General features: G+C 38.4%; 1 protein-coding gene across 6 annotated transcripts in view; it reads right to left on the bottom strand.

The window, feature by feature from the left end:
• Positions 1-12,393, bottom strand: part of MCM9 (minichromosome maintenance 9 homologous recombination repair factor) — a 157,134-nt gene that overhangs the window by 28,743 nt on the left and 115,998 nt on the right. For 5 of the 6 annotated variants that reach the window (XM_032274934.1, XM_032274932.1, XM_032274933.1 and 2 more), the window contains one exon: positions 5,007-7,799. The exons of the other annotated variant lie outside the window; for it this stretch is intronic. In XM_032274934.1, coding sequence (XP_032130825.1) covers positions 6,341-7,799 — 1,459 coding nt within the window. In that variant the 3' untranslated portion in view covers positions 5,007-6,340. Of the gene's footprint in view, positions 1-5,006; positions 7,800-12,393 lie in introns of those variants that run through there. 6 annotated transcript variants of the gene reach the window in all.

Genomic DNA, 12,393 nt, shown 5'->3' with positions numbered 1-12,393 from the left:
CAAACAATACAAAAAGAGGGAATTCTTCCCAAATCATTTTATGACACTAACATCATCCTGATTCCAAAACCCGGCAGAGACTCAACAAGAAAAGAAAACTTCAGGCCAATATCCATGATGAACATAGATGCAAAAATCTTCAATAAAATACTGACAAGCTGATTGCAACAGCACATCAAAAAGCTTATCCACCATGATCAAGTAGGCTTCATCCCGGGGATGCAAGGCTGGTTCAACATACGCAAGTCTATAAACATAATTCACCACATAAACAGAACCAAAGACAAAAACCACATGATTATCTCGATGCAGAGAAGGCCTTTGACAAAATTCAACAGCCCTTTATGCTAAAAACACTCAATAAACTAGGTATCGATGGAACAAATCTCAAAATAATAAAAGCTATTTATGACAAACCAACAGCCAATATCATACTGAATGGGCAAAAACTGGAAGCATTCCCCTTGAAATGTGGCACCAGGCAAGGATGCCCTCTCTCACCACTGCTATTCAATATAGTATTAGAAGTTCTAGCCAGAGCAATCAGGCAAGAAAAAGAAATAAAGGGTATTCAAATAGGAAAGGAGGAAGTCAAATTGTCTCTATTTGCAGATGACATGATTGTATATCTAGAAGACCCCATCGTCTCAGCCCCAAACCTCCTGAAACTGATAAGCAAGTTCAGCAAAGTCTCAGGATACAAAATCAATGTGCAAAAATCACATGCATTCCTATACACCAATAACAGACTTAAAGAGAGCCAAATCAAGAACAAACTTCCATTCACAATTGCCACAAAGAGAATAAAATACCTAGGAATACAACTAACAAGGAATGTAAAGGACCTCTTCAAGGAGAACTACAAGCCACTGCTCAACGAAATAAGAGAGGACACAAACAGATGGAGAAACATTCCATGTTCATGGTTAGGAAGAATCAATATCGTGAAAATGGCCATACTGCCCAAAGTAATTTACAGATTCAATGCTATCCCCATCAAGCTACCAATGACCGTCTTTGCAGAACTGGAAAAAACCACCTTAAACTTCATATGGAACCAAAAGAGAGCCCGCATAGCCAAGTCAATTCTAAGCAAAAAGAACAAAGCGGGGGGCATCACACTACCAGACTTCAAACTATACTACAAGGCTACAGTAATCAAAACAGCATGGTACTGGTACCAAAACAGAGATATAGACCAATGGAACAGAACAGAGGTCTCGGAGGCAACACAACATATCTACAACCATCTGATCTTTGACAAGCCAGTCAAAAACAAGCAATGGGGAAAGGATTCCCTGTTCAATAAATGGTGTTGGGAAAGCTGGCTAGCCATGTGCAGAAAGCAGAAACTGGACCCCTTCCTGACACCTTACACTAAAATTAACTCCAGATGGATTAAAGACTTAAACATAAGACCTAACACCATAAAAACCCTAGAAGAAAATCTAGGTAAAACCATTCAGGACGTAGGTGTAGGCAAGGACTTCATGACCAAAACACCAAAAGCATTGACAACAAAAGCCAAAATAGACAAATGGGACCTAATCAAACTCCACAGCTTCTGCACAGCAAAAGAAACAATCATTAGAGTGAATCGGCAACCAACAGATTGGGAAAAATTTTTTGCAGTTTACCCATCTGACAAAGGGCTGATATCCAAAATTTACAAAGAACTAAAACAGATTTACAAGAAAAAAACTAACAAGCCCATTCAAAAGTGGGCAAAGGATATGAACAGAGACTTTACAAAAGAAGACATACGTGAGGCCAACAAACATATGAAAAAATGCTCATCATCACTGGTCATCAGAGAAATGCAAATCAAAACTACATTGAGATACCATCTCACGCCAGTTAGAATGGCGATCATGAAAAAATCTGGAGACAACAGATGCTGGAGAGGATGTGGAGAAATAGGAACACTTTTACACTGTTGGTGGGAGTGTAAATTAGTTCAACCATTGTGGAAGACAATGTGGAGATTCCTCAAGGACATAGAAATAGAAATTCCATTTGACCCAGCAATCCCATTACTGGGTATATATCCAAAGGATTACAAATCGTTCTACTATAAGGACACGTGCACACGAATGCTCATTGCAGCACTGTTTACAATAGCAAAGACCTGGAACCAACCCAAATGCCCATCGATGATAGACTGGATAGGGAAAATGTGGCACATATACACCATGGAATATTATGCAGCCATCAAAAACGATGAGTTAGGGTCCTTTGTAGGGACATGGATGAACCTGGAAACCATCATTCTCAGCAAACTGACAGAAGAGCAGAAGATCAAACACTGCATGTTCTCACTCACAGGCGGGTGTTGAACAATGAGAACACATGGACACAGGGAGGGGAGCACTACACACGGGTCAGTTGGGGGGAAATAGGGGAGGGGGGGTGGGGGGTGGGAAGCTGGGGAGAGATAGCAAGGGGAGAAATGCCAGATGTAGGTGATGGGGAGGAAGGCAGCAAATCACACTGCCATGTGTGTTCCTATGCAACAATTTTGCATGTTCTTCACATGTACCCCAAAACCTAAAATGCAATAAAATAAATAAATGGGAAAAAAAAAAGAACTTAAAAAAAAATAAATAAAAATAAAAATAAAAAATAAAAAAAAGAATAAATCTTTAAAGTTTTGGTATACCTTTAAAAAAGTTAAAATTTTGTATTGAACAACAGAGTTAAAGATATCAGAATGTTTGTTTTGCCCATATTTCTATGAGACACCAAAAATTATAATAAAATTCCTATTATAAATTTTAGAATATTACATATTCATTGAAGATTAATCTTTTACAGCACTAGAAAATTCCATTATCTCATATAGTCAGAATAGAATTTAAATTCTGGTTTGGTCCTCTCACAAAGAAATTTAAGCATAGCTTTTATTGTGTTTGGATAATTTTACATTATTAAAATGTTTTCAAGGAGTACACTGAGACTCAAATCAAAATATTTTGGCAAGTTGATTCAGAATTAAAGGTTTTTTGTTGTTGTTGTTGTTGTTGAGACAGGGTCTTACCCTGTCACCCAGGCTGGAGTGCAGTGGCGCAATCTCAGCTCACTGCAACCTCCACCTCCTAGGTTCGAGTAATTCTCCTGCCTCAGACTTCCAAGTAGCTGGGATTACAGGCACCCGCCATCATGCCTGGCTAATTTTTGTATTTTTAGTAGAGACAGAGTTTCACCATGTTGGCCAGGCTGGTCTTAAACTCCTGACCTCAAGTGATCCACCCGCCTCGGCCTCCCAAAGTGCAGAGATTACAGGCGTGAGCCACCATACCCCACCAAAGGTTCTTTTGTACACCTTTCTTTACTGAACAGAAATGTGATCTATGAGATTATTCATATTCCCCAAGATAACCCATGTGCTTCCTTGGTATGCACATTAAAGACCCTATAAGAGAAAAGTTTTACTCATCATGAAATCACATCTATAAGAAAAGTAGGACACAGCAGGATAAAACGTGACCTCAGGACATCAAAACATTTTCTAGCTCTGAACCTACTAAAATTGACCCAACAACAGTGGAAGAACTTTTGCCCACTAGTACACCTGTACTCCTGCACAGGAGACCCTGAGGCCTAGAGTTTGGTCTCTAACACTACTGACCTTCAAAGGTAACAGAATACCTTGGGGATAGCTGATTCCATGACATGGGGCAGGAAGAAATCAAAATGGGCATGAAATATTCTGTTGTTTTCAGACAGCAAGGATGCTTTTAGAAACATCAGAATGCTAAAAGGACATTCAGGTCAACATAAAGGGACTTTGACCAAGCTGTGAGACTGAGCATTAAATATAAGCACAGTTAGGCAGTTATAACACAAAACAGTCAATGATAGAAGTTTAACTTTTTAGTAAGAAGGATGTTATACAGGATGAATATCAAAAAATCCCAAATTCAAAACTTTTTGAGTGCTGACATGATGCTCAAAGGAAATGCTCATTAGGGCATTCTGGATTTTGGATTTTCAGATTTGGGATGCTCAACCAGTAAGTGTAAGTATAGTGCAAATATTCCAAAATCCAAAACACTTCCAGGCCTAAGCATTTCAGATAAGGGATATTCAAAATGTATTGGGTATTTTATTTCTTCGAATAATTATGTCTGTTAAAAATATTTAGGTATATAGTTATTTCCATCTGGGTAAGCACCAAAGAATAAACATATGGAACTGGTAATTTGGCCAAATCTTGACAGAAGGTACTAAAATGGAAAATGGATTAATTGATTAATGGAAAATGAATTAATTGATTAGCGCAAAATAATAGGATGCATGGTGGGCACAAATTATAACTAGGTAGAAGGTGGCATCGGCAGTCATACACAATGATCAAGGAAGACAGACAGTTTAACACTGTAATTTAAAATATGAATGACTCAGTGTCCTAAAGAGACAAGTTATGAAAATTAAATCTCTTATTATTAAAAATGAAACCTCTAGAACCAAAAGTCCCAATAAAGAATACAAACATTTTAAATAATATATCAGATCAAAATATCCTAATGATACACCAACAGGTTAGGTACTGTCAGCCATGCAAAACCTAATGCGTCAGTACTGCAAAAGATACCAAGTTTCAAAGACAAAAATTAGTAAGAAAGAGACTTAAAAATTTACCCTTAAAAAAAGTCAGCCCCACACTGTGGCTCAGGTTTGAGTCACCGTCATCTAAATAATCAGACCACATCCAGATCAAGATTCAACTGGTCAAAAACCCATATCCATTCCTTTTCCTTTAGTCCTAGTAAGAACACAGAAACCCAGGAAAACAATAAAACTGAAAGATTATATTAAGGAATATATTAAGAATCATACTATACTGGGAAGTTATTAAACAGATACAGAAATAATAAACTTTGCAATCTTATTTATGCATATCTTTTATCAGCTGTTTAAGGTGTTTCAAACTTTAGAGAATGGTACTCATTATGGCCAATCATTTCAAGACTCAGTCACACTAAATTTGTACTCACAGTTTAACATTTTTCAGAAAATTTAATTAGTGAATTTTAGAATGTTTAAATGCTTAAGAAAAATTGGATTTCCTAAATTTTTCTCTGCGGGAATTTAATGAAGTGAAAATTAAACAAAATACATATAGTTTTGAGTATTCTATATCCAAAAGTCCCTTGGACAATTAAACAATCAGGTTACAAATTCACACTTCAGAAGAGAAAGTCTGTAATTATAGAATCCCAATAAACTTTATTAGAACCCAAAGGAATAAGTGATTTTAAAAGCACATAGAAAGACAAAGCTTGAGATTATCTATTCTTATCAAAAATAGTACATAATTTCCTTAAAGACAAGTGAATCACAAGTTAGTAGGAATCACATTTCCACATTAACCAGCTGGGTAGATGAGACATAATGTTTGATTGAGATTACTACGTACTCTCTCTTCTTCATTTATTTTATTTTTAGAGACAGGATCTTGCTCTGCCACTCGGCCTGGAATACAGTGGTGTTGACCACGGCTCATTATAACCTTGAACTCCTGGGCTTAAGCAATCCTCCTGCCTCAGCCTCCCGTGTAGCTGGGACTACAGGAGTGAGCCACTGTGCCTGGCCTGTACTCTTCTTCTGATCACAGGATTTTGCTTGAAAGTCGGGCCCCAAGAGAAAAAAGAATCTGAAGCACAAAATGTTGGCCCAAGAAAGAAAGGAAAATTCAGAAGGTCAGTACTTCAAAAAGGTACTATTTGACCAGCAGACAGATCTTTAAGAACACCATGGAATTGTAAGGATGCCTCTCAAAGAAAGAAAAGCATTAGTCACATTTAACCTGATCCATACAAACAAAAATATTAGAAAAAGCATCTGATTTTGGCAAATCATCCAAGTGATTATAAATATTCACTGTACTTAGCCATTCCAGGTGAAAATATAAAAAAAAAAAAAAGTAGAAAAAGAGTTCATCTGCCTTGTTAGATTTATGAGTGCTACCTCCTTGGCATTTGTTCCTGAGTGAATGAAAGAAGAAATTAATACTAGGGAAGACCCTCTCCCTCTTAAAAAAAAACAAAAAACAAAAAACCAGAAACATCTTCAGGAATACAAATACTCCATTCGTAAAATTAAATACAACATAATTAATTCAGCTCAGCTGCTGGTATCACACTGACCTAAACTGATTATACTATTTTTTAAGTAACAAAGATTAACCTGAAATTAGAAAGCTTTATGGGGGAGCTGCTATTCAGAGTAATCCTCAGTATGGCCAATCATTCTATACATTTATAAATACCATATTGATATCATGAAGGTGCTGTGTGGAGTTGGGGAAGGTGAGATTTAACCAGAAAGCTTTTCCCAGTTATGGCTTTTTTCTCATCTCTTCATCCCAGTCACAATCAAATGCTTCATCATCTAGTTCTGGTAAAGTGAAGAGAGATTTTTTGGGGAGAATCAATTTCTCGGCAGACCCATGGAGCTGAAAAGATTTCCTTTTACTGCCACCCACTGGAGCTGTGGTTATAGGAGGGGAGCTTGGGCCTCTCTCACCTCGGTTCTCCCTTTCAGGAGGAGGGTATTTTGATTTGGATTCCAATGGGGGAGTAAAGCAGAAGTTTGCCAGTTTGGCTAATGTGCCCACATGAACCTTGCCGCTTTTATTACTGCCTGAAACCTCTTCCCTTTTGTCTCCAAGATGAGCACACCCAGTCTCGTTCCCAAGGTCTAATTCAGGCTGAATAATCCCCTTCTCAGGGGCACACATCACCTTCTCTCTTGGTCTGCGTTTCTCTGGCGGCTGCTGCGGTACCTTCTTTGTCTCACCCTGCGGCTGCTCGGAGATCCGGTTTCCTGGGGCAGGTGTCAACCTTTCTGGACCCTTCACTGGCAGGGCTGCATCTCTTCTTGTTCCACACTGGGAAATTTTAGGACTATGAGCTGCTATTTTAGTTGCACCAGGCGACACACGGCTGGGATCTTCAAAGGAGTGGATCAGTTTTGACTTCCGTTTGAAAGTAAATTTTGCCAGTTTGGCTACAGTGGAACCAGCAGGCTTAACATTTTCAACTGAAGACTCTTCCACTTGCACAAGGGATTTCGGTCTCTTTCTTTTGGGTGATTCCAGTGTTCTGTCTGGGCTATGCATAGAAGTGGACTGAGGATGGGAAGGGAGTGTGTACTGTGCAGGCACCCTGGTGCTATTTCTGCATAACTTCTGGGCCCTCTCATTGCACAGCCTCTGCAGGTTCCTGGGGACATGATGAATCAGTACTGAGTCTGATTTATCAGCACAGACTGCTGCTTCAGAATCCAGTGCTAGCCTTTTTTTCTTTTTACCCTCCACATTGTCTGGCCTCCGTGGAGCACCTGTCTCTCCTGGTGATGGAAGCAACCCAACGTCCACTTTGCTTCTTTGGCCTGGCTTGCTCTTCTCCTTACCCTGAGATGTGCTGTTAGAGATCTTCGAAACCATATTTTCTCCAGGTGTTTTGGGATAAGGAGACACAAGAACCATGTTTTTAGGTTCATTCTGATGAGCTGCCATGAAGTCAAACCAATCTAAACTGTCATCTCTGCTATTTTTGTGCTCAGCTGAATGTTTCCTACTTGATCTATTAGGCTCCAGATGAGGTGGCGGATTTGGAACTGGGCTTTGCTCAGGGCTGCCTCCAGGAGAGGAGGTATGTGTGCTACAGTTGATTTCCTGCTGTGTTGAAGTTCTGAAGTTTGATTCTTCCTCTGGATCATTTCTCAAGGACCCTGGAGTAGTCTCCACCTCCAGTACCTGTGGTTGAGATTGGTGCACACTCTGATTCTCTAACCTGTAGCAGAGACAAATAAACAAAACATGTCTTGAAGGGAAGAGAATTTGCCCTAACCTATTCATTTCTTCAGTCTCTGAGATGCCATCTTAAAGATTTAAGTCCCACATAATTCCAAGTTAATATCAAATACAGCCTCCTAGAGCAGCAGAAGGAAATAATCCTTTTTAAAATCAATATACAATTTACATACTCAGATAAACACTAATTTAACCTAAAATTGTAGTAAAATAAAGAAAATGAAATAAGAGGTTTGTCTTCATTTTGCGATCTCTCCAAAAGTCTAATTCATTCAAGATTGTTTGAAAATCAGTGTAAAACTCTGAGCTTCATTTCTCATGTTAAATGTTCAAATACAAGATAGACCTGTTGCTACCCATGCAGTAGCTGACTGCTGACCAAGTGGGTTGTGGGCCAAGTTGCTTAGGAGTCAGTTTGCAGATCAGAGAACCAAAGTGAAAGACTGGAGATTATGATGTCTCACATCTCTACCCAGTTGAGGTACTGAGTGCATCTGAGCGTCACCTTCGTCAGGAGTCAAGAGTCTGTGGTACTTCTGTACTGAATGTATTCACATTCATGGCAGACACTCCCACACAACTGTGACAATCTTTCCTGCAAAGCCCAGGCATGTTTCAACATGTATACTGGGCAGCTACTCTTCTATCAATTTGATACAGAATTAAAATCTATTTACCATCTATGAATGAAGGATCTGTTGAGTGATAATCATTTTAAATCTTGGGCAAATTAGAAACTGAAATACTGCCAGAAGGATAACTTTCTTTTTTTCTATTTTACTTTAAGTTCTGGGGTACATGTGCAGATCATGCAGGTTTGTTAAATAGGTATACATGTGCCATGGTGGTATGCTGCACCTATCAACCTCTCATCTCGGTTTTAAGCCCCACACGGATTAGGTATATGTCCTAATGTTCTCCCTCCCCTTGCCCCTGACCCCCGACAGGCCCTGGTGTGCGACGTATACCTCCCTGTGTCCATGTGTTCTCACTGTTCAACTCCCACTTAAGAGTGAAAACATGTGGTGTTTGGTTTTCTGTTCCTGTGTTAGTTTACTGAGAATGATGGTTTCCAGCTTCATCCATGTCCCTGCAAATGGCATGAACTCATCCTTTTTCATGGCTGCACAATATTTCATGGTATATATGTGCCACATTTTCTTTATCCGGTCTATCATGGATAGGCACTTGGGTTGGTTCTAAGTCTTTGTTTTTGTAAATAGAACTGCAATAAACATACCTGTGCATGTGGCTTTATAGAAGAATGATTTATAATCCTTTGGGTATATACCTAGTAATGAGATTGTTGGGTCTAATGGTATTTCCGGTTCTAGATACTGGAGGAATCACCACACTGTCTTAACTAATTTACACTCCCACCAACAATGTAGAAGTTTTCCTATTTCTCTACAGCCTAGCCAGCATCTGTTGTTTCCTGACTTTTTAATGATCATCATTTTAACTGGCATGAGGTGGTATCTCATTGTGGTTTTGATTCACATTTCTCTAATGACCAGTGATGATGAGCTTCTTTTCATATGTTTGTTGGCTGCATGAATATCTTCTTTTGTGAAGTGTCTGTTCATATCCTTTACCCTCTTTTTGATTGTTATTTTTCTTGTAAATTTGTTTAAGTTCCTTGTAGATTCTGGATACTAGCCCTTTGTCATATGGATATATTTGCAAAAATTTCTCCCATTCTGTAGGTTGCCTGTTCACTTTGATGATAGTTTCTTTTGCTGAGCAGAAGCCCTTTAGTTTAATTAGATCCCATTTGTCGATTTTGGCTTTTGTTACCATTGCTTTTGGTGTTATAGTCATAAAGTCTTTGGTGTTGTAGTCATAAAGTCTTTGCCCATGCCTATGTCCTGAATGGTTTGCCTAGGTTTTCTTCTAAGGTTGTTATGGTTTTAGGTTTTACATTTAAATCTTTAATACATCTTGAGTTAATTTTTGTATAAGGTGTAAGGTGGGGGGCTCCAGTTTCTGTTTTGTGCTTATGCCTAATTTTCCCAGCATCATTTATTAAATAGGGAATCCTTTTTCCATTGCTTGTTTTTGTCAGGTTTGTCAAAGATCAGATGATTGTAGATGTGTGGTGTTATTTCTGAAGCCTCTGTTCTGTTTCAATGGTATTAGTACCATGCTGTTTTGGTTACTGTAGCCTTGTAGTATAGTTTGAAGTCAGGTAGCATGATGCCTCTAGCTTTGTTCTTTTTGCTTAGGATTGTCTTGGCTATCCGGGCTCTTTTTGGGTTCCATATGAAATTTAAAGTAGTTTTTCCTAGTTTTGTGAAGAAAGTCAATGGTAGCTTGATGGGAATAGTATTGAATCTGTAAATTACTTTGGGCAGTATGGCTATTTTCACAATATAGATTCTTCCTATCCATGAGCATTGAATTTTTTACCATTTGTTTGTGTCCTCTCTCATTTCCCTGAGCAGAGGTTTGCAGTTCTCCTTGAAGAGATCCTTCAATTTCCTTGTAAGTTGTATTCCTAGGTATTTTATTTTCTTTGTAGCAATTGTGAATGGGAGTTCACTCATGATTTGGCTCTCTGTTTGTCTACTACTGGCGTATAGGAATGCTTGTGAATTTTGCACACTGATTTTGTATCCTGAGACTTTGCTGAAGTTGTTTATCAGCTTAAGGAGTTTTGGGTAAGACAACAGGGTTTTCTAAATATACAATAATGTCATCTGCAAACAGACAATTTGACTCTTCCTCTCTTCCAGTGTGAATACCCTTTATTTCTTTCTATTGCCTGATTGCTCTGGCCAGAAATTCCAATATTATGTTGAATAGGAGTGATGAGAGAGGGCATCCTTGTCTTGTGCTGGTTTTTAAGGGGAATGCTTCCAGCTTTTGCCCATGCAGTATGATACTGGCTGTCATAAATAGCTGTTATTTTGAGATCTGTTCCATCAATACCTGGTTTATTGAGAGTTTTTAGCATGAATGGGTGTTGAATATTATCAAAGGCCTATTGAGATAATCATGTGGGTTCTGTCACTGGTTCTGTTTATGTGATGGGTTATGTTTATTGATTTGCATATGTTGAAGCAGCCTTGCATCCCAGGGATGAAGCTGACTTGATCATGGTGGATAAACCTTTTGATGTGCTGCTGGATTCAATTTGCCAGTATTTTATTGAGGATTTTCACATCAATGTTCATCAGGGATATTAGCCTGAATTTTTTTCCTTTATTGTGTCTGTGGCAGGTTTTGCAATCAGGATGATGCTGGCCTCATAAAATGACTTAGGGGGAGGCCCTCTTTTTCTATTGTTTGGAATAGTTTTAGAAGGAATGGTACCAGCTGTTCTTTGTACCTCTGGAAGAATTTGGCTGTGAATTCATCTGGTCCCAGGCTTTTTATGGTTGGTAGGCTATCAATTACTGCCTCAACTTCAGAACTTGTTATTGGTCTATTCAGGCATTTGACTTCTTCCTGGTTTAGTCTTGGGAGGGCATATGTGTCCAGGAATTTATCCATTTCTTCCAAATTTTCTAGTTTATTTGTATAGAGGTGTTTATGGTATTCTCAAATGGCAGTTTGTATTTCTGTGGCATGAGTGGTGAAATTCCATTTATCATGTTTTATTGTGTCTATTTGATTCTTCTCTCTTCTTCTTTATTAGTCTGGCTAGCAGTCTATCTATTTTGTTAACCTATGACTCCTTCAGTTCTGCTCTGATCTTAGCTATTTCTTGTCTTCTGCTAGCTTTTGAATTTGTTTGCTCTTGCTTCTCTAGTTCCTTTAATTGTGATGTCAGGCTGTTGATTTTAGATCTTTCCTGCTTTCTGATGTGGGCATTTAGTGTTATAAATTTTCCTCTCACCACTGTTTTAGCTGTGTTCCAGAGATTCTGGTATGTTGCCTCTTTGTTCTCATTGGCTTCAAATAACTTTGTTATTTTTGCCTTAATTTTGTTACTTATCCAGTAGTCATTCAGGAGCAGGTTGTTCAGTTTCCATGTAGTTGTGTGGTTTTGAGTGAGTTTCTTAATCCTGAGTGCTAATTTGATTACACTATATGATTTCTGTTATAATTTATGTTCTTCTGCATTTGCTGAGGAGTGTTTTACTTCCAATTTTGTGGTCGATTTTAGAGTAAGTGCTATGACGTGCTGAGAAGAATGTATATTCTGTGGATTTGGGGTGTATTCTGTGGATTTGGGGTGGAGAGTTCTATAGATATCTATAAGGTCTGCTTGGTCCAGAGCTGAGTTCAAGTCCTAATATCCTTGTTAATTTTCCTTCTTGTTGATCTGTCTAATATTGACAGTGGGGTGTTAAAGTCTCCCACTATTATTGTGTAGGAGTCTAAGTCTCTTTGTAGATCTCTTAAGAACTTATTTTATGAATCCAAGTGCTCCTGTATTGGGTGCACATATATTTAGGATAGTCAGCTCTTCTTGTTGCATTAATCCCTTTACCATTATATAATGTCCTTCTTTGTCTTTTTTAACCTTTGCTGGTTTAAAGTCTGTTTTGTCAGAAGTTAGTATGGCAAACACGGCTTTTTTTCTGCCTTCCACTTTCTAGGTAAATTTACCTGCATTTTTTTATTGA

This window comes from Sapajus apella, unplaced genomic scaffold, assembly GCF_009761245.1.
Source record: "Sapajus apella isolate SASKATOON/1434 unplaced genomic scaffold, GSC_monkey_1.0 scaffold6, whole genome shotgun sequence".
NCBI lineage: Eukaryota > Metazoa > Chordata > Mammalia > Primates > Cebidae > Sapajus > Sapajus apella.
The sequence above is the reverse complement of the archived record's forward strand: the minus strand, read 5'-3'. Positions and strand labels throughout refer to the sequence as shown.